Source organism: Apteryx mantelli, chromosome 4 (assembly GCF_036417845.1).
Source record: "Apteryx mantelli isolate bAptMan1 chromosome 4, bAptMan1.hap1, whole genome shotgun sequence".
Classification (NCBI taxonomy): domain Eukaryota; kingdom Metazoa; phylum Chordata; class Aves; order Apterygiformes; family Apterygidae; genus Apteryx; species Apteryx mantelli.
Genome location: NC_089981.1, coordinates 47,311,314 through 47,334,254, shown reverse-complemented (window position 1 = coordinate 47,334,254; position 22,941 = coordinate 47,311,314). Strand labels below are relative to the sequence as shown.

General features: G+C 43.5%; 1 protein-coding gene across 5 annotated transcripts in view; it reads right to left on the bottom strand.

Annotated features, from left to right (window-relative positions):
• The window catches only part of ITPKA (inositol-trisphosphate 3-kinase A), a 52,485-nt gene extending 44,921 nt beyond the window's left edge, over nt 1-7,564 (bottom strand). For all 5 annotated transcript variants that reach the window (XR_010884154.1, XR_010884155.1, XR_010884153.1 and 2 more), the window contains exon 1: nt 6,911-7,564. Coding sequence is in view for 2 of the 5 variants with exons in the window: in XM_067296453.1 (XP_067152554.1) it covers nt 6,911-7,414 (504 nt within the window). In the remaining 3 variants the exon portion in view is untranslated. The remainder of the gene's footprint in view (nt 1-6,910) is intronic.
• Nucleotides 7,565-22,941: the final 15,377 nt, after the last annotated feature.

The following is a 22,941-nucleotide window of genomic DNA, read 5'->3' as shown; positions in this document are numbered from 1 at the left end:
ACAGCTAGCCTCTCCCACCTACCCTGTGCTTTACCCACTGCTCTTAGATCATACAGAATGAAATGACAGAGACTAACTCCTTTCTCTTCATGATATTTTTCCCTGGGTATGCCATGTTATGGACAAACAATACCATCTATCCTACCCAGCGAGCTTTATAGAGGAAGATCTGCCAGTAGAGAAGGTTGAGGAGAGTACTAAAAAACAAACAAACAAAAACAAACAAACAAACCCAACCCCCCCACTCTGCCTCAGTCCCCCTTCTCTGCAAACCCTATATTGAGAGATAGAGGAAGTAAAAGAGAGACAGACAGTGACTTTATTGGCGTTTTGTGTAAGACAAAAATCACTTCTTCCTTCTAAAGGTATACAAGGATAATATTACTTTTCTGCCATCACATTTTATAGATAATCACCCCAAAATGAACTATGTATGATGATCCTTAGTCCTCTGAGTCACTGCTAAACAAAATAGCCACCTACTACATAAATATAATCTGCATTCTTAGCTTCCAGAAATAGTCCAGCCTTTGGCTGTATTAAAGCGATTTGCATTATGTTGTGACCACTTCATCATACTGATTCACTTTAATACATTCTGTACATACTAAACCTTAGCTGTGAGTTGACAGGTTGTTTTTATATTAACTACCACCAGTTCAATAAAAAATGTTCACCTTCATTGAACCTGTCTAATAGCTTAAGAGCGGCAGAACCCCAAAAATATGAATAGGCATGCTAAATTTCCAAACCATTACTTCAGCCACTACCGTTATTCCTTTTCATACTGCCATGGGTTTTCACAAACAAATCCTCAGCCCTCCCCATGAATTGATGATAGCCTGTGAAAAATCTGCCCAGGTGAGCCCTCTTTGTAAATGAACGCATCATCTGATGGTGATAAGTCATTACTTACTTTCCTGCTTTCCAGCTGTGATGAGCATCACAAGGAGGTTTCAACCACAGAAGTGTGCACACACACACAGAAAGACAAACTTTTACAATATACCTAATCCAACAGGTTCATAAGAAACAAAATTATAACAGAGCTCTTCCAATTTTAAACTGTCCAGCAGGTATCCTTTACAATACTAAAAATGAAAACTATCATGGGGGACTAAGTGGTTTAGGCAACTGATGTGAAAGAGAAGAATCTTGTAACCTTTAAGTCACCATCTGAGATATATCCAGGGTCAGAAGTTATTAACTGGCAGTATTTAACGCCCTTCCCTCTCAAATGATTTGCTAAGATCTAATTCATTTTCTACTAGACAAGAGTTTACATTACTTATAAGCAGTCACCACAGGAACTGAAACTGCTGATGTTTCAGATACACTCCACCATCTGAGCATACAGTGGAAAGCAAACCATCCTCAAACTGAGAGAAGGCTCCCAATTCAGAGTTGTGGCCCAAAAACTGGGAGATGTGGAAAAACCTATGCTACCGCTGCTCACCTCATATTTGTTCTGTGTATAGTAAGAAGATTTCAGGATACAGGAATGTCATTATAAATCAGCGTTTTTTCAGAAGAAGTAGTCCATCAAGACTAATTGTCCCATGAGCAGCAAACAAATGAAGCCTGGTGTCTAATAGACTGGTGACCTATAGTCCTTCACCCTCATCAAAACAACCACAGCTTGTCACTGTGTCCTCTATGAGCTTGTGTCAAAAAAAAAGAAAAAAAGAAAAGAAAAAAAAAGAAACTCCAATCCCTCTCACATTTCCACATCCCCCCACAATTTCCTCATCTTCTTCCCCAGTCCCCTAACTCCCCCAGTGTCGTCCGCATTCTCTTATCTCACCAGCCCACAGCATTGCATGCTCCTTCCCATACTTTCTCCTAATTACCATCAGGACAGGAGGCACCACGTGCTGCGGCTGGCTCCCCAGCACATTAGCACTGACCGACTGGCCAGCATGCACATGCCGATTCATCAGTGAACAGGCAAAACAGAAGTGAGAACCACTGAACTCATGCTGCACCTTCTCCCTCAGAGGAGGAAAGGAGCGCACTGATTTAGGTTTCTCTCCTCTACTTAGAGGCTGATTTTTGTAGAACTTTAAAGAGATCTTGTAGGAAACTTTGAAATCTCTATCCCATCATCAAATTTGGCTGAAACCTACTGAAGTTCTTAAAGCAAAATTGATAGACGGAGTGATTACACAAGCTTTGTTCTTTAGGAAAGTAGGCTAAAAACCCATTAAGAGTCTACTTATGTCATCCCTTCATTCCCATTCTTCATTTAAAAATAACAATTCTATTCTAGTGTGTTAGCTTACATAACTCTCTCCTGAGCTGAAACAGTTCAAACTTTCAGTCCATATTTATCAAGTGTGTGTGTATGTATTTTTGTCCATTTTAAGGTGTTTGGTAGGAATGCAAAGCAATAGCAAGAAGATTAGCGAAACCAAATAAGCTTCGCTAATGGCTATCTCCCAAATTTTTTGGATTAGTATCACTGCAAGTGAGAACTGAACTGCTTTTTCTCCAGCAAGCTGTCAGTTGTTCTCATGGTTACAGATCTAGGAATTTGGAATGACAGGCCACAGTTATGAAAATGAGTAGATCTATTTGGCATGTTTCTACCTAGTAAATAACATTCTCCTATAAACAGAACAAGAGACTGCTGTACATTATCATGTTGTTTATTCTTTGCGAAGACCACTTTTTAGAGTCTCTGTCCCAGCAAAGAAGGTGCTAACCAGATTTACATATTTCTTCAAATTCCTCACTCACAGAATGAGGACAAAAATATGCAACTCTTGCACTCTCTCCATTACTATAAATGGACCAACGGGGCTGTCGTTGGAAAATCCAACTGTATACATACACTTTCCAGATGGGACTTCTTATCTCACCGTGTGAAGCAGGGGTGGAAAAGTGCTCTCCCCATTTCCACACAAGAGAAGGCAGGGATGTTAACTATTGTCACAGGGCAAAAATCTAATCTGTCAATTGGTTATTTAAAACATAACCAAAATATCTTTTTGATTAAGTTAACTGCCAAGATTTGTGCAGTTCCAGATATGATGTTATGCAAGTTACATTAACATTGATACATGCAATTGGTTTCCACAGAGCCACAAAACTCAGCTAGCAGGATAGCAGCAGAACAGGGCTCCCTCACACTTCAAACTGTTGCCGGAGGGGGGCTTCCCCCAGGAAACTTATTGATTACTGCAAGCCTCTATTCATTACTGCAAAATCAGGTGAAGAATTTGTGATGAGGAACTGGAACACAAACTCAATGAGTTTCTCTCAAATGTGGACCTGCCTAGATGGGAACAATTTTTAGTCCCTATTGAGCCAGGCTGGAAGTGTACTGTAATCCTCAGTCATTAGTCTCAAGGTATTCAGTCCCCCTGACAGGGGCCCTAACACTCCAGGGACATTACCCACATACAGCGCTCAATAAGAGCCAAAATAGCATGTCGTGATGTGTCAGTTCATTCAACCCAGGATATTCTGTGAAATACTTAACCGAAACACTCATTCTCTTGGAGAACTACTTGCTTTCCTAGTGAGCTGCTGGGGAGTAGAGTCTTCCAAGGTGCACAGCAGAGGACAGAGCTCTGGGGCTCACCATCCCAGGACTTTAAAGCCTGATTACTACAGGGCAGCAAGTCCTATACATGCAGTAAAATCTCCAGAGCTTTCAGTGCTTCAGATAAGCTTACACTGGTAGCCCAAGGGCCTACAAGATTTCAAAAACCCAATCAGGTCAACAGAATGCTGCTCGTATTTCCAGGTCCACAGAAGGGAGGCCTACAACCAAGAGGCCAGAGAGGGCCTTCTTCAGCTTAGGTCTCAAGCTCCTGAGTCTGCACTTGGAAGCCTTGAAGCCCTGATAACAGGAACATTATCAGAACTTCTGCTCTCACAGATGAAGACCTGGGCAAGTTTCCAAGGTCCCTGCTAGGCGTCAGAAAACCTGGAAAGGCTAAACTGCCCAGCAGTCCTGTGAGCACTGCTCTGAGCTTAGTCACAAAGTGCCAGGCTCCAAATTCATGTCTCACATTTCCAAAGAAAAGTCTAGGGAAATTCCATTACAAGGGAAATCTCAAAATGTCAAAATTTCCCATGAATAAGGCAGTTTAATCCACTTCTGTTTTCAGTTTCCTTCAGAAAATTTTTACCCTTTGTGTTCAATTCTGAGAATGAGCTTTCATCTGTTAAAATACATACACTAAAACAATATATATGAACCAAATGCGCAAATTCACCTCTAAAGAGGATCCTTCACAATATGAAACCATACCTCAAGTTATATTGAAATTTCTACAGTTACTTCCACATGCCTGCCTTGAAACCACAGCCTTCCCTTATAAAACACAGAAACTTATCTATCCCTGTCTCAAGATTATTAGTAGAGAAGATAAATATTAAAAAGATGAACCCACAGAGGTATTTAAAGCACACACTTCCACTTTGGCATGTCATTTACTCACTGTTTCAGTAAAGAAACAGTACCTGTAAAGAGGCAAGAGCTGAGTGTGGGGATTACTAGCATGAGAGTGCTGTCCCATAGCAAGAAACTTCAACAGCAACAAGCCTGTCCCGGTCATCACCAGGTATCACCAAGCCCACAGTGCAACCACTTGAGGTGAAGGGCAGTGTGCCTTCCCACAGGGAAAACAGCACATTCCCGGGATTCTAGCTCCCATCTAGCTAGCAGTAAGGAAGGGAGGGACAAACTGCATGAGCATGCATTAAGCAAATGTAAGATTTGGCCTTTTTTTTTTTTTTTTTAAATAAGGTAGTATCACAAAGCTGTTGATATTTAGTTCTGCCATTTTAGAGACGTAGGTTCCAGTTCCAGCTCCAATTTGCCAACTTGCTGCAGAAGAAAGAGTGAAATAAAGAACATCAGTCAGAACTCAGGCTCACAGTAGGCAGTTCACGCCATCTTCTCCTACACTGCAGTTATGGAAAAGTAACTCTGTCATTAAAAATATGAAGTACTTTACCAATGAGACATTAAAAACTCCTGAAGATGCACTAAACTTGGGCAGCCTCCAAAAAAGTTTTCTCAAAAACTGAATTTCTCATAATACTACTGAAGTTCCTGATTTCCCTGGCACCTAAATGAATTGGACATTCTCTCAGAGCTTTAAGTATTTGTAATACGGCTATTTTTTGATTGTCTATAAATCATTTTTAAGGTTTTTTTTTTTAATTGTCGTTCCTTGTCATTAAAAGCAAGGTGAATGGAACCCTCTTCATTTTTACACTGTGCCCAGGAACTTCACAAAATTTAAAAGTAGTACAATTTACAGCCATTTATGCTGTATGTTTTAGATATGTCCAGGCCAGACTACAAGGGAGGATATAGTTCTAACTCATGATTTAGCACTCAATACTGGATACAATATCACTGACCTCAGAGATGCAGGAGCAAAACCTTAAAGGCCAAATGGCTCTTTTCCTGAAGAATAGTTTTGCTTCAGTCTATATTCAGAGACAAGCTAACTTTGAGATGGTGTTGCTGCATGCAGTTCTCTGTATTGCTAAAGTATTATTAATAAAATTCTTGTTCTCTATTAACCATGTATACAGCTCAGGATTTACCTCAGCAGAATTCATTCTCACTCTCATTCACCCACTGGAATAGGAGGGGTATTGAGCCAAAGGATTCAATAGCCCTTTTCCATCTTTAACTTCTATTCTTCTGGTACTGATACAAAATCCCCACACGCACAGCACACAGTTTAAAAAAGAAAGCAATAAAGCTATTGAGTAGTAATTGTTTCCCCCTGTACACCAGATTCTATCTCAGGATCAAAAGGGCTTTGTGCATAAATTGAGTAGTAGTATTATTGGTTCCTTGATATGGAATACGTCAAAGTACAAAACATTTTTTTTCCAAAGCTAGGCCACAAGTTGATGCAAACAAAACCAATACTGCGCACAGCATTTCAGCTCCTGTAGTATGTGTCCTCCAGTGTAGTAAGCCTGCAATTATCATGAGAAAAGTACAGCTGGAGGTATCACCTACAAATAGCATTGTTTCTTGTTTATATATTTTTTCAGAACATATGTTCTGCTTGAAAACAATTCAATGCCAATCAGCTGGCAGTATGAACAACAATTTAAGTTGTGGTCTCAGTAAAGGTAGGAGGGAGAATTTGCTAAAAGCCACGTATTTCAGTTACAAAGCCCCAAGAAGCACATTACGAAGAGTCAGGCAAATATATGTTTTAGACCATGAAAAAACGACTAACTGTATGCCTTTAAAAGTGCAGTTTATGGGGGAAAGCTGCCAAAATACAGAGGGGATTTGCCGAGTAGAACGCGCTACCGCCAGACCGGACAAAAGCGCGCATTCTGCCCGGTCCAAGCTCCTCCCCGTCTCCCGTCACGCTCACAGCAAGCAGCAGCTCACAAACTGACAGCCACAGACTCCGGGATTGGAAGAGACAAAAGTACCTGCTGGTAAATGCTTGGAAAAATGGTATTTTGAAGATCTAATAAAAGAGACTGAACAAATACCCACGATCAGAAAACGCCCCCCCCCCACACACACACACACAATTCTGGCGGTATCGAGCACAGTTTCGTGGCAGAAGAGAAATACAGCACGCACCTGACCGGCTTTTCAAAGAGCCAACACTCAGAAACGTTTTTAAAACAGGGGCAGCCGCGTGTGCTCGATTACGGCACCGCCACTAGCGGCAGAGCAGGAGCTCCCCAGCGCGCGCGAGGCGGGGGAGCGGCCGCTGCCCCCCGCCGGCCCGCGCTGGCACCGCGCTCCAGCGGGGAGCCGGGGGCCCAGCCAGGTCCCCCAGCCTGGCCGCGGGTCGCCCCCGCCCGGCACCGCCCCCCCGGGCCGCGCGAGCCCCGGGCGCCAGCAGGAGGCGCCCGCCGGGGGCAGCGCCCGCCGCCCGCGAAGGCGCCCAGCCGCCCCTACCTGGTTGGTGTCCTCGCTGTGCTCCAGGTGCACGATGCCCTGGCTCCTGCCCTCCGTGTCGCTCAGCAGGTCGTCCTCGGAGTCCTCGAGCAGGGACGAGGAGCCCGTGGAGGAGAGCGAGGAGGTGGAAAGCCGGCGGGACTGCAGGTGCAACGAGCTGTCCGTCCTCAGCCAGCCGCCTTCCGGGTGCGGCGGCAGCGCCTTGGGGCTGCCCTGCGCCTCCTCGCTCTCCTCGGCGGTGACGGTGAGCCGGGGGATGACGGGCGGCAGCACGCCGTTGGGTGGACGGCAGCCCCGCTTGGCCGGGTCGGGCAGCTGCCGGGCGGCGGCGGCGGCGACGGCGGCGCAGCGAGCCTCGAAGAGGGAGCGCAGCTCCCCCACGCTCAGCCGCGTGGCCCGGCTCAGGTCGGGGCTGCTGTGCAGCCCCGCGCGCGGCTTCATGGCGGGGTCGGCGCCCGGCGCCGGCCGGGCAGCGCTCCAGTGCCGGCGGCTGGGGGCGTGCATGGGGGAGCGCCGCGCCGTCGGGAAACTTCTTTGTGGCTCAGCCGCCGGCCGCTGCGCGGAGCGCGGCCGCGACGCTCATGTCCAGCCCGCCCGCCCGGCGCGGCGCAGCGCCGACTCGCCCGGCGGCACCGCCGGAGCCGGCTATCGCGCCCGCCGGCCCGGCGCCAGGGCCATGGAGGCGCGCTGAGCCCGCCCGCCGCTCCGCTCCGCCTCGGCGCTAAGGGGAGGAGTGAGCCGCGCCGCGGGAGCCCCCGCCCGCCTCCGCCGCCCTTTTGGTTTCGGTTTCCCTGAGGCGGCCCCGGGGCGGCGGAGGTTTCCTCGCGCCCCGCCCCCCGCCTTACCTCCAACAGCCGCCGCCCGCCTGGCGCGCGCCGCCTAACGGCCGCCTAACGGCCGCCCGGGCACGGCGGCTGCGCGGCGGTGGCCTCCGCGCCGCGGCCGCCTCTCAGCCCGCGGCCGCCGCAGGCCAGAGCCGCGGGGAGGCGCCCGCGCCCGTCCCGCCCTGGGGGGGGAGAGCGGGGGGCGGCTTCCGCGACCTGTGTTGCCTCCGCGGCCGCCCGCGTCGGTCAGCGCTTGAGCTGCGGAGCTGCGCTTAAGGACCCTCTCTGACCCCCCACAGGCTGCTGAGCTACCCCGGCCTCCTTTTCTGAATGAATTTCTTCAGATACCCCCCCAGGTCGTTACTTCTTGCCTACTGACCTCCCTCTCTTTGCCTAAAATGTAATCCCTGCTGGCTTGCCGCACGTGATGTAATTGTAGATGTTAGGACCTTTGGAACGGGAAAGGCGTCCTACCCATAGGGTTACGTCAGCTGAGATGATTAGTAAAATTAATAATTTTGGAACCAAACACTGAAGTCTTCAACTTAGTTTTTGCTCGTTTGCCTCATTGTTTCCTTGTACTCTCCCATCTGTCTCCAGCCATCTGTTGTCTCCGCCTGATACTTAGTGAGCTCCTGAGGAAAAGGGCTGTGCTCGCTCAACACATAACACATAGCGCAATGTACCCCTAGCTCCTGCAACAGTATAAATAAGGATTTGTTAGCCCGTCTCAAAGCCTTCCGATTATTTGGTTGGAGCTGATTGTTTTAGTCTCGATCCTGCTGACCGTCTCTGAAAAGGCCTGTTTCACCAGGCAGTGCACAAGGTGCATCCTCGTGAGCTGACTGCCGCGCTGCTCACAAATCACAAAGCTTGGAAATGCTGAGGACCAATCGTGAAGAAAGCTGGGGAGCTCCATAAATGAAAATTTAGGTGTCTTTAGATGCCCTGCCTAGCCACTAGTTTTGCCGATCTAAATTTCCAGCTTAAATCGCCGTGTCTTGTGGTGGATTTAATTCACTGCATAGCAGCCGTTGCAATTGTTCTCACAAAGACCTGCCAAGTTGTGTGTCGTGGGTGAGGCATGGGTGACAGCTACTGCAAAGTTAGGTAAAAACATCAGAAGTGCAGAGCAGAAGAAAATGGTTGGCAATACAGCGTTTCACCAACAGGCAGAGATAAAACCAAAGTGTCTGTAGGTAGATATTTCTTCGTGGTAGCCAGGAAGAGGGTGAAGTTCTTTCTGTAGAAAGATACAGTTGTCACCTTTATTATTAGTTTTGTAATTCATTTTAAATTTTACAGTGCAGAAAAGCAATCTTAAAATATTAAAACTGATTAGGCCTGATGCATATGTAAAATTGTACCCGAATGATGAAAAGCATGATTTTAACTGATGGCTTTATAAGAAGACTCATTTACAGTGGTGAATTTATAGAAACAGCAGAAAGCAAAGTAGCCAGTTTTAAATGAGTATAAAAGATTACACACACACAAGTTGGACCCATTTAACTAATATAAGTAACTGTCATAGCTTCAGTTCTGTAGACAAGCAAGATAGAAAAAGAGTTTATTCACAGGCTAGAGATGAATGCACGCTTCCACAGGCCAAACAGGAATTTCAGGAAGCCCTTCTACACGTGGAAAGGCAATTCAGCTCCCAGCATCTTTTAGCCACTGCTGTGTGTGCTGATCTTATGATTACAGGATTATGTGTGATCTCTGATTAGGAAACCTTACTTCTAGCAACTGTTCTGAGACCACCAACTCACTTCACATACAGCTAAGATTAATTAATAATAAAATTATAAGATATACTTTTAATAAACTAAATTTCAGTTAATAAAGATAGATACAAAATATATGCAATACATTTAATTTTAATAAACTAATGTATATATAAAAATAGAAAAACAATATTTATTTTTAATAATACAAATTAATGGTGATTTGCTGGGTAAGATTAGGTAAACTTAATTAGCTGCTTTTACAGTGTCAGCTTTAAAGAACTGATTTCTTAAGTTTGCATAAGATTTAACCTGAAGACTTCAAACACTACCAGAAGTATCAAGAGATTCTTCAGTCAATCAGGTATAACCACATTAATTTGTAAATGTACAACTGTTTTAACAGACGGGGTGGGGATTCCCGGCCTAATGTTGGACAGGCAAAGTGCTAATGACTTGTACTTTACACTTGTGAAATATTGCATTCTGGACTGTAGGGTGCTGCCGGCATTCATTACAGATGCTTGGCAAAAGTTAAATCTGATAAGATGCAGATAGGTCTGTCCCTGTTTTACAGATGGGTAAACTGATATACAGACAGTAAGTGAGTTGACTACAGTCATGCAGTGAGTCATTGGCAGAAGAGAGTGTGTCAGATTTGCTGCCTGCTGCTGTAACCACCAGATCACGTTCCCACCTCCAGGGGTATTAAGTCATGTTTATCTCCGTTGTTCTTATTCATATTGGTGTTACTTCTTAACTGCTGTGGTTTCAAGTTTCACACACTCCTGCTACAAAAAGAACTTTCTGCCTTTATTTATACTGGCAAAAAAAAAAAAAATCATTCCCATGAAATCCTTTTCTAAACACTGTTATCATTAACATATTGCCTATTTTTACTTCCTTTAGTTTGCATTCATATCGGATATCTAAGCCATGTACAAAGACAAAAAAAGGGTGCTACGGACATTTCTAACAAGTTTGAAAGCTTTCATATGGACAAGAGTTTAAATATGATCTAGAGGGGAGCCTTGGTTTTGTTATAGGTAAACGCGACAAATTGACAACCACTCGGGCCAGGTTGCATAAATTCCAATTTATAAAATAACTGAGCAAGTCACAAGTAAGCAAAACAGCGCTGGGCGGCCGGGGAGTCTCCTGCTCCACCAACGGCGCGCGCGATCCCCCGCTCACGGTCCCCTTATATGCCTGTAACTTCTGTGGTTGCGCCGACTGTTGCTGGGGGGGGTCGGGATGAAAGCTGGGGTCTTCCTCTGCGTTGTACGTGGTGCCCTTCAGGTCGCGCGCATGCATTTCACAATACAATATCGCTCTGCTGGCTCAGTACAATCATTGTGGTGATAGCCCGTACTTAGCGCCTAGTTTCATGGTAAAATCACTTCACGAGTTGATAGCCCGTACTTAGCGCCTAGTTTCATGGTAAAATCACTTCACGAGTTGATAGCCCGTACTTAGCGCCTAGTTTCATGGTAAAATCACTTCACGAGTTGATGTAACAAATTATCACCTATCACAGTTTGAACTTGACCTGCTTAGCACATATCAAATATTTCATTGTCCCCGTGAAGTTTCTCACGCAGCTTAGTGCATGTCAGCCACATCTTTAAATTCCAACCTGAGCAAGGCCTAAAAAGACCTGAAAAGTAACTGAGAGTTGTGGTTCACATGTCATTTCCAGATACAACCAATATAAGCAAGGCAATGTTTACAAGAAATTATATCTTTTTCTGGGCCAGCTGATGTAATTGGAAGAAAAAAGATGGGGAAGCTTTCACATATGAAGGCCCCTTTTCAGGAAGAAAGGCATGTGGGCCTGAAAACTCACCTGTCTCTGCTTGCAGTATCAGTCCGTCTAAGGGAAGATCTACCTCTCCCACAAGCCTTTCATGATAAAGTCTACGGTTCCCCCCAGTGGCTGAAACTAAGATCACAACCCCACATGGAAAGTAAGTGAGTGAGAAAAGTGAGGGGTTGACTGACTTCTCATGGGGAAGGGTGAAGATCAGGAGTAGCTCTGCTGAGAGGTATTCTGCTCTGCAGGGAGAAGGGCAAGTGCCGCAGGACCTGGGTGAGCCTCCCTGGCAGGTAGCAGTGGCAGCGAGGGCAGAGAGCAAGTACTTTATCCATGACCAGCCTCCAAGTAGAAAGGGGCTGTGCCCCTGACCATGTGTTTTAGTTGCTGCATCTTTGCTGCTCACTAGAGTAAGTGAGTAGGTTAGTGCGTTACAGTCACATCCTTGTTTTATCATACCAACATAACCAAATCGAATTATCCAACTGCAAAGCTACTGCACGCAAGAGGAGAATGAGATTCCCAAACCAGGTTACATGAAGTGAAAGAAATCCTTGCAATAAGTGGGAGTTGTTTATTTTTCAGATTAAATTTCATAGGCTATTTGCCAAATTCCTCTGTGAAAGACTTGGAGACTTTTTGATATAAGCTCTGGATATCTGCTCGATGAATGCCATATGAAAAATGATGTAGGAATCTGGTTTTACCTCCAGAACCTAGTCTCCTATTTTTAAGATGATAATGTGGTTAGTTATTAAGATGTGAAGTGACACAAACTATGTCTCAGCTGTCCCCTGCCCTACATGTCTGGCCCAGAATCTGTGGCTCAGTGTGTGCAGAAATCACATTTCTGTTCCTCAGTCCTGCAGCCAGCTCATCTGTCATTACCCCATTGTATAACTCCTGAGCAACCCAGACGCTGGGAAAAATTCATGACTGGGAAGGGAAATCTAAAGCTGTTGGAGAAACACAAGAATTATGATGTTGGTTTTAAGCAGTGGAATAAAGTTTGTTTGGATGCAGGTTCCTAGGATATGAGAGTTGACCTACCAGGGGATACAGATCCTCATCCTGGAGGGAGGCACTGTGTTTTGGCAGAAGTGAGCGTGGTTGTATTGGACTGAGTGATGTATCAAATGAACATTAAACTACAGAGGTCCCCTCGTGGCTGAAATTAAAATTGCATTTCTAATCTATTCCTGAACAGAAGTACCTTGAACTATTTAGCTACTCATCCGTAGTAGGGGGAGCTAATGGGGGAACAATATGCCTCAAGCGCAGTCAGATGCCATTGCCCCCTAGGAAAAGGGACTGCAGATCTTTGGGACCATAAAGTGAGAACTGTGACAGTGAGAAAAGACACAAGAACAGGAAAGGGGAGAAGGAAGGAGGGCATACAGCGCCCCTGCTACCAAAATGACTTACAGTGGTCTGCTGATACAGAGTATAGGGAAGTAGGAGGTAAAGAGAGAGGAGGTCACAAATGAGAGGAAAATAGTAGGGAGAAAGAGCGCTTTTCTGCCACATCTGTTGCACCTTTTGCTGCAATGTTACTGTTCTTACTGTTTTTCATTACGAAAGGGGAAGAGTAAGGCCTGTTCTTTCCACTTCCCTCTCAGCCTATCACCAGTACTTTTCTCCCCAGCACTCTTACTGCTGGCCTTGGGGCCAATATACCCAGGCAGTGGAATGAAGAGGGGGTGGGAGGGGAAGAAAAGGCCCGGGTATGCTACTGCATGACAGGAGGAGTGTGCTGGCAGGAGCAGCCGGTGAGTAAGTGGTAGCAGCATCACTGGCTGAGGATGCAGCTGTGGCCTGGTTAGTTTGCTGTTTGGACAGTGTGCTCCCTCCTTCCTTAGAGTGGCTGCATGTTAGTGGAAGAACATCTGAGATACTCACATGGTTTCTGCTTGTGTTTTGCCTGTTTTTAGATTAAATAAAAGATTCAGCTTCCACATTTGTCATTTTAGCACAAAATCCTTGTAAAAATGTAATAACAGAACAAGATGAGTAGAGGTAACACTTTACCATAACAGCCATGTTCCTCATAGTTCCCCGTGAACTGAGAACTTCAGTATGATTTAAAGATAAGTCCTCTTGGTGAAATCATTTATTAGCTTTACACTTTAAGTAAGCACAGTTGTTATTTTTGGCTAGCCATTTATAACCCCCTCAGAACCAAGGGGCCATATTCTGCCTATGCTTACAGTAATGATTACATTAAATTTTGTGGAATAACTCCTGATTTATAGTAGTGTAAAGAAGAGCAGGATATGACTCATTATGTACACAGGCAGACTGTTCCCAGAGGTTTAATTTCACCTGTTCACCTTGCAGCCTAAGGGTTAACTTGAAGAATAATTATAAGTTATTCCCTATCAGAAGAGATTCCCTATCCCTATCAGAAGAGATTAAAATGTATTTCAGCAAGAGGCTATTCCACTTTTAATAAGTCAGAAAGTATAAATTATAAAAAATCTTCACATTACTGAGAAAACTGAAACACTGAAATAGCATAACTAGTTTAGATTTTAGCAAAGGTTAAAGCAGAATCTAATGCTTTCCACACAAAGCATCACTAATAGTATTTATTCCAACACAGGATCTGGCATGGTAGCTGAATTTAAATGGTCTTCTTAATGATGGATATTATTAGACAAATGTGGTCAGAAGTTTATACCCCAGCTGTCACAGATCTGTGTTCCCCATTTGAAGGGGGAAATTACTGGAGAACTCTTAGAACTTCTTACTGAGCCACACTGCTTGCTCTGCCAGTTCATTTTACAGTGCTGCACTAGAAGTCAAATATATCCTGTAAAATCATAGGAATACCCTAGAACTAATGATGATGTCATATGAGTATATCTTCAGGAAAAAGGCAAGCAGGAATAATTACTAAGCAATGAAGAAGCAATTTTGTTTTCATGTAAGGGTCTATTTTGTGCTTGTGCAAAGGTACTTAAACTTAGAATGTTTTCAAGGGTTTTCTAGGATACGTAGGTGCTCTTTAGCATGACCTAATTGCAAATTAGTGCCAATCTGCTTATAACAATGTTTGTTTTGTCCTGCCTGTGCATATTGGCACACACATTTGTCCCGTTTTTGCAGGCTAGTACAATGAAGAAATTGACAGGAATTTTTATTCACAAGACTCAGTTGTATGTCACGTGGAATCAGCTGAATTACAGAATAAAAACAGAAGTATAGGCTAGAATAAAAATAAAATGGTTTGCAAAAATATTCAGGAAAAGTTCCCTCTTTTTTTTTTTTTTTTGGACCCGGAAAATGAAGCTTCTCAATTGCTTCATAGCGTCACTTGCTTTCCTTACTTGAAGGAACAGATTTAGCACTAGAATTCGGAAGCAGCAAGAGAAAGACATTTCCAAATCCGCTGCTAACGTCAGCTTTGTGCCTCATGACGTAGCGGAGGGGCAGGAGCGGCGCCACCGCCCCCAGGGGCAGAGGGTGCCCGGCGCGGCGCGGCGCGGGCGGTTTCAGCACTCGGGACAGCTCCCGCCCCCGGCTCTCGCTCCCGCCCCCGGCTCCCGGCTCCCGCTCCCGGCTCCCAGCCTGGGAAACCCACCACCCGCGCAGCGCAGCCCCTTGCCCACACGGAGCGCAACTTTCAGCTTTCCCTGTAAACCAGAGGCAGCTTTCTTGCGTTGTGCCAGTCATTTCAAGGCTATTGGTACCAAAGCGGTGTTTAAAACCAAAACAAAGCTTAGTATTGGTGCTGAGCTACGTTAGTAGGTTCTGTTTTTTCTCCAAAACAGAGACCACATATTCTGTTGTCACCTACAAAGTCCCAGAACCACTGCTATTACTAATGTCTCTGAAAATTCTTTGTTTTAGATGTTTCCAAGATTTTCTGACAGTAAAAAGACAAAATTCTCAGTTTCATTTTTAAATTACAGTAGTTGAACAGAAGCCATCCTCTTACACTTTATCATCCAAACTTGCCTTGGGTTCAGGTTTCTGGAATACACCATGGTGACATGAGTCCCCCTTTTTGAGCTTCAAACCTTAATATTTGGGTAATGCAGAAACACAGGAGCTGCAAAGCTCTTAAAGGCATGTTCAGCAATTTTTTTCCTGTACTCATGTCTTACTTCCTCATAATGCTACAATAAATACTACAAAATCACAACCTAAATATCCACAGGGGAGACAAATTCTCTGCCAACTGGAGCTAACTACCCTGGGCACCTCACAATAGACAAATTTAAGTTAATGCTCCACGAGCTTGCACTGACAAGAGGCAGGGCTTCAGATAAGCTGAGTGCTGCTTAGCCTTACAGTAGGTCTCATTCACTGCTAGTCTGCTCAAGGAACTGGGAGCAACAGTGTGTGCAAGGCAGGAAAATATACCTAAGTGGCATACAATATTAGAGTGCTTCCTTTCTCAGTCAGAACTCAAGTTAATCCCTAAAGATATTAAAAGAGCAGGGTAGGATGTCCATCAAACACTAATATTGGATGGCACAGCTTTCTAAAGAAGTACCACATGGACCATGGTCCATGCAGTGCAGGAACTTGAAGTATCTAGATGGCTATCACCAAAGAAACAATTATATCTTCAAAAGTCAACTATATCTGGCTTACGTTTAGTTTACTGTTGCAGACAAAATCTTGATTATCTTTTCTGTGCCTCAGTACTTTCATTTTTAGACTGTTACTTCCTAATCTTTCACATCCATTGCAGGTTACAGCAGAACACAAGCTGAAAAATAGAACTAGAAACAGAACATCTTCACAACATTGGCTTTTAAGGGAAGAAGTAGGGAAGAAGGATGCAACCTCCACTTATTTACTAGTGAACATTTTACAGTGAACATTTTCCAACTAATGTCTTCATTTCACCTGTGAGATAAGCAAACAAAATTAGTTTGAGAAAACATCTTGTACCTGCAAAGGATATGTCTGCTGCAGAGTTCTCCACAGAAATGGGCCTGATCCCACGGGCTCTGCTCACATGAGCAGTCACACTGGTCATGGCTATTTCATTCTGTTGGGTCCCTCACCAGCACTACCTCAACAAGGTTGTCAGAGGCTGACACAACCATCCAAGTCTGTAACGCAGACCCTTAGGACTTCTCCAGATCACTGATTTGTGTCGGCACTCCACACCACTTGGGCCACTTTCAGGCACGCTGCATACTACAACATCTTGCAGCACCCTGACAAGGCCGTCCCAGCCCTCATCATCTCCCTACTTTATTTGCACTGAACTTGTCCCCCAGTCCCACCATAAAGCTCTATATAAAGGCTCCCACCCATTGCCACCTTTCTTCATCTGCACTTATCTCCTTGTGCTGACATGTTGTGATAAGTCACAACTCATGAAAGTGGGAAAGTCTAAGAGGAAGCTACTGTTTAGGAACAATCCCACAGCCTGAGACCTGGCATGTAAAAATGACTCAGTTTTGCAGCACTGTACAGACAACCAAGGCTATGCATGGAATGCACCAGACATAGATTTTCCTTTGTTCTGGTCACCAACAGTACCTTAAGCTAGACAGTGATGTACACATCTCAGTAATTATTCAGTAATCAGGAATTTCTGCAGAAAGCCCTGCTGTCTTCCATGTAACCACTTAGCGAAGCCTCATTCATTCAGGCACATGCCCCAGTGTCTGTCCTGCCTGCCAGTTACTGACCTCCACCGCAGAATGTCTAACTTTGCAAGTATGCAAGCAAGGAAAATTTAGATATGAGTAATTTGCATGACTTATTTGAAGTGAGTCATGAGAATATTGAGATACAGAAAGTACCCCATTGCCCAGAAGGTAATGGTGACCTTGTTCATTAGTTAGAAAGAAAAACAAAGATATGACATTTTTGCTACATACATTGTTTAATTTTTTTTTTAATTTAAGAACAAGGTCAAGCTCTTTTGACACTTATCTTTGATAAATGAACTTGAACAGTCAAGCGATGATAACCCTGTAACCTTAATGATGCTGCTCTCGATACCATGACATAACCATTGATGCTTTGTAACCAATCAAAATAGACAGCCTAATGCACTAAATGTTGCAAGAGTAAATCAGTATAAAAAGTAAATAAAAATAATATGTAAAAAGGCACGTTCAAGGACTGGTTCTTCCAAGCTTTTTCTGTGGTAATGTGTATGGTGTTCAGTTACTGTTTTCTTTCAAACTGTTTTGAAAATAAAGCAGATAACAGGCTGAATGGAAAACAATAATTTCTAATTTCAGCATTAAAGAAATGTTAACTCTTGATTTCTGCTGAAGTAAATCAATAATGGGGACCATGAGAAAGCCCACTTTCCCTAGGGCCAGGGACCTGCATTTGTCATTTGTTCAAATCAGAATATAAATTGTTCTGTCTTTTCCTTCAGTCTACTGGATAAACTTTGAGATTTCCTATACCATTCCCCTGATAAGTTTGTTCATTCCTGTTTATGATCACAAACTCTCCAGAACCCTGGTGCAAAAGCTAATGCTACCATACCTGTGTGCTGACTTCATATCAGGCACTTCTCTTTGGTGTTTAGGCCATTGCTAAGGGTGCAAAGAGTTCTCTTCAGTAACTAGGATTGCAGATCACTTGGTTGGGCTTTTGTCTTTGTTTCTCTTCAAGGCAGCAGATTTCTGGAAAAAGGTAAGACAGAATAACACCATCCATCTTTCCTCATAAGGAAATATGTTGCTATTTTATCACCCGGGAGCAGTCAATCTTTCAGTAAATTCTTCTCAGTCCTCTGATAGAATAGGCATCTCAGTAATGAAGCGTACCTCTAGCCTCCTGAACCCATGGTGTTTTCTATTGTTTCATCCCCAGGTTTGTTTTTGATATTGCACAATTTATCCTAATAAACAGCAATAACCAAAATAGCCCTACAAAAGCAGTAGGAAAAGTAGACTATATCTAGCACAAAAAAAAAAAAAAAAAAAAATTAACATGGTTTTTACGGTGATGAAAAAACATAGCAAAAACAAACAAAAAATGTTAAGGGTATTTTACTCATGTGTCCAATACATTATTTGCCTTGGTAAGTACAATTTTGCAAGGCTGCATGATGACCAGACGGGAAGCAAAGAAAAACCACATCTTCTTTGAAACTACAAGGAGAGGATCTTTGCTTCCCCAGTGGGGCTTTTATCAACCTGAGGAAACACTCTTTGTTTTTAGCTTGATTTGCTTTTTTAGTTGGGAAGGTTGACTATTAATTAATTATGATGTTTACTAACTAGAACCTTTTTTTTTTTCAGTATATCAGCTAGAGGAATAGTGAATCCCATTTCACCTAAATGTTATCAAAGAACTTGCAAAAGGCTTGAAAAAATGCATCATAAGGACAGAGGACCTTCAGAAATGGAAATAGTGGTCTGAGATGATACTGAGAGATGGAAATCAAGTGTCTCAGGGTTTGTTTGAGGGTTTTGCTTTTCATTTTAGGGACCGCATTTCTCTCTCAGACAGATTTTGGTCATTATCATAAGAACATTTTCCATTTCCTACTCATGCACATGGACTCCTGAAAACAATATTATCTGCAGATCTCATCGTGCAAACACACCAGCAGAATTTTGGCTGAGGTTAGTAATAGATGTTATGAGCTGCACTTTATACAGAAAATGCCTAATGGTAGGTAGTATGTCCATACATAACCTAACAACTCACCTTATTTTCCAGATTATCATATGAGGATCAGACTAATAAAGAGGTATTCATAGAGGGTGAATGGCTAAATATCTGCCTGAAAAATGATGGGGATGCATCAAAGCACTCAAAATAAAAAGCTTTTTCAAATGTGGGCAACTAGAAATAACTGGTTTTTATATTACATTGTATCACAATGTTCAGCTAGACCTTTATGAGAGCTGAGAAATCAAATCCATCATGTCATATTTTCCTGCCCAGTTGCAGGCCAAAAATGGAGATAGCTTCTTCACTGCTGAAGAAGCTAAGTGCCACGGGGAAGCAAGAGGTCCCTGGTGGGGGGGCACAAGCTGATCTCCAGTGTCGGAAGCAGGACAGTCACAGCAGAACAGTCCTCACATCTGAGTTTGTTAGGGTGAAAGGTTTGGGTAAACTGGTTGATGAGCTGCTGGGATAAGGAAACCATCAGTGGCCAAGTTGAAACTGAACTCTTGGTCTAGAAAGAATGAGAGAGAGTGAAAGAGAGTGAAGGAGAGTGCACAAGCATGAGAGCCTTGAGATAAAAGACTTGAGGTCAAAAAAAACCATTGAAACACCAAAGACTTCTAAGTAGCTCGTTTTTCAGGTAATGCATATATTCACTCTTGCCTCGCCCACACTTTACCACCAGGTGGCCTCGTATGAGCTTGGATGAATAATTGCTTACCAGCTTCAAAGATGTATTGGCATTTAAATCTGTTTAATTTCCAAGAGTGCTAGGTGCCAAAAGAAAAAACTTCAAAAGTCTTTCCATATGAGGTGAAACAAGACAAGCGTTTTGAACAGCTCTAAGTTCAAAAGCTTGAATTAGAATCCAGGTCTCAGGTCCTGGATTCAGGGCCATGGTTCAGTCTTATAAACTCGAGAGGTGAAACACCAGTGTAACCATGACAATGAATTTACACAAATGGGCATATGGCATGCAGCATACCTGAGTTCACTCTTTCAATCTGTGCAGCACTGGTAAAGTCACAGGATTGCACCCAGCTTTGGGCACTTGCCCAAAAAAGACAGAGACCATCTGGAACTGTAGAGAATCCAGAGGAGAGCAGCAAAGATGAACAGAGTTCTGCAAAATGTAACCAATGTGGAAAGCTTGAGAAAACTAGATTTGCTTAGTCTATAAAGGGCTGAGAGGGTTGTGGAAAGACAATCACGGGGAGCTTTGAAGAATAGGTTTGTCAGACCTCTGTCAGGAGAGATTATCAAAGATCCTGCTTCAGCAACCTCTACCAAAAGCTCTCAGCCTTTTCAGGTTTTTGAGAAGGTTTCTTACGGACTGACCACCACTAGCAGAACCTCATATGTCTCCCCAGCATGCTTGCAATGCAAGCCCCTTAATTCCTGTCTTTCTTGTCAGGATTCCCAAGGGATTAAGGGGCTAAATCACCTCCTCTTCCATAAGCAGCTCTAAGGTGCCTGTGGCATTGATTCCTCTTACAGAAAGCCCTACCAACTACATGCTGCTGTTGCTTGCCCCATTAGCAAATGGGGGTGCAAGTGGCTGTGCCAGGCAGATGCAGGCCGCAGGTGGTACTGTTGGCGTGCCCCTCCATTAACCTCAGGAAATTTAGCAGTGGGCTAGGACATCTGTGCCATGAGCCAAGAAATGAGAGCTGATAAATTCTGGAATAGATGGCCTCTTGAAATCATCTCCAGGCTCATTTTCTAAGGTTTCTAGGTGGTTTCTTTGCTAAAAGGTTACAAGGGAGCTAAATTACACATATCAGTAGAAAACTACTGAATGCTAATTTCAACTCCTGCAGCAATTCCACCAAAAACCCTTCTAGAAAAGGTGAAGTAAAGTGTATCTGTCATTCCAAGCCTTTTGACAAAGATAGGTCAGATGAGTGTGTGTTTAATTATAGAGCAGAATTCAAGAGACATTGAGACCCTGATATTAATCAGTGCTTATTGTGACCAGCCCCACACCAAGGCACAGCAGTGCCAGGGCTGCAATCCTCAGGTTTCTTGTTCCAAACACTTCCATTTCTGGCCCTTGCTGGGTTCCCAGGGGTTCTTGCCTACTTCAGTAAGAGGACTCTGCTTGGACTTCCCAATTCCCCTCTCCTAGGCTCAAGGTGTGGAACCCTCTATTAGCTCTTCATTTCTCAAAGAGAGGAGAGGAGAGAAAAGCACTGTCATTATGCTCAGGAGGTTTATTCCACATAGATAAACTTTCATTACTAGATTCACAACTGAGGCAATGAATGCTTGAAAGACCACAAATTCTAGCCAATCTCTTAAAAAGGAGGATACAGACACAGCAATTATGTTCAAGAGTGCAGCCCTTCAAATCTTCCATCTATGCTTTGGGCACCAAAAATTTCATCAATGCATTTTCAGAGATGCTTGAAGATGTGCTTGCCCAGACCAGTAGCACCTTCTGCCTATGTGCACTTGAAATCTCTAGCCTGGACAATCCTGTGCTCACAGCCCTTGAGCTATTCTCGCTGGTCAGTGTGCTCAAGGTACGCCTGCCTCACAGTGGCAAGGCCAGGATTTTCCCAAAACTCAACAGCCACAGTGAGCAACCTCACTTTTCTGAATAAAGCACTAACCCCAGAAGCAAAAAATTTTGATCCAGAGCCCTCTTCAGGCTAAGGCAATTCAACTGCTGGAAAGCACTCCGGATACCTAGCTGTAGGATAAGCCATGTTCAGACTCTGTTCACTCCTCTGGCTGGGTTGATGTCATGCTGTATAAGGATAAGCATCAGCTTGCCACTGCATACCTGTACAAGAAAGTGTTGCCACACTTCTTGGAGTCCAGATATCGCCCACCCTGGAGGAATGTCCTGTGGGAGTTTCTATACGCAGACAGAAATACGAAGCACTGCAGTACAACCCTGTAACATATTACGTATAACTGAACAATACGTCCCTCCCTTGCTTTCAGATGGAGATGCACACATTTGCTGTGTCTTATCCTGAGGGATAGAGCAGGAAATATTCTTTGATGCATTGATCATTATAATCACTATAGACACCTTCCTCTTCAATGATAAATTTAAATTGTGGATTGCTATTACAGGGTGTGATGCATGCCCAGGTTAATGGCCTTTTAAGGTACACCTAATTACACATTTGCTTTACAGTGAGCTGCCCTAAAAGACTGAAAAGCTTTTGAACTCATGAAAACTTGCATTTATTAGAACATAAATTAGGAAAAAAAATGAAGCAAAGCAAACAAGAATTGCAATACATGGTTGTTACTAAGGCTGCAGGACTTAAAAAAAAGTCATATAAAGAATTTATAGAACAGTTTACATACAAAATAAATAATTAAAATATCTATTTCAAAACTATTATTTATTCATATTATTATAATTTGAGTGACTAAATATTCTCATCAACTCCTAAACCTGCAGTTTCCAGAATGTAGAAGACAAGATCTGTTTCAGATACAAACAAAACCCAAAAAGCTGAGTGGAATGAAAAGCTTTGGCAGAGGCTGTAAAAAATGCCTAACACATAGCATGTAGTCAGCTACCAGCAGTGAGACAGGGTACTCCTGAGAATCACACAGCATGTAAACAAGAGCAACAGGAACTTAATGGAAGAAATCCAAATTCCGACAGGGTATATACATCTAAGTGGGTGCCTGGCTCTGTATAGCAACAAAGAAAGAATACTACTATGAATAAAAGCATTGTTATGACCCTTTATTTAAAAAATACAAAACCAAAAAGGCTCTACCTCTAGTAATAGCTGTTGTGCTGCAAACCAAAATGCCAAAGCCATAATCTCAGCCTTCCAAACAGGAACCTAATGAACAAACACAAAAGATTGCCTTCAGCACCACATACTATTCCGCTACTAAGTAAAACCAAAAACCTTTCAGATAATAGTGTGTTTATGTTAACTAGATTGATTTCTCCCTTTTCTTTGTTTCTTACCTAGGCTGTCATTCTGGAACTGGATAGACCACAAAATTGATTGTTTAATGGCAGATGACAAATGGATTCTCTCCCAACTTCATCAAATTTCTATGCTTATCAAA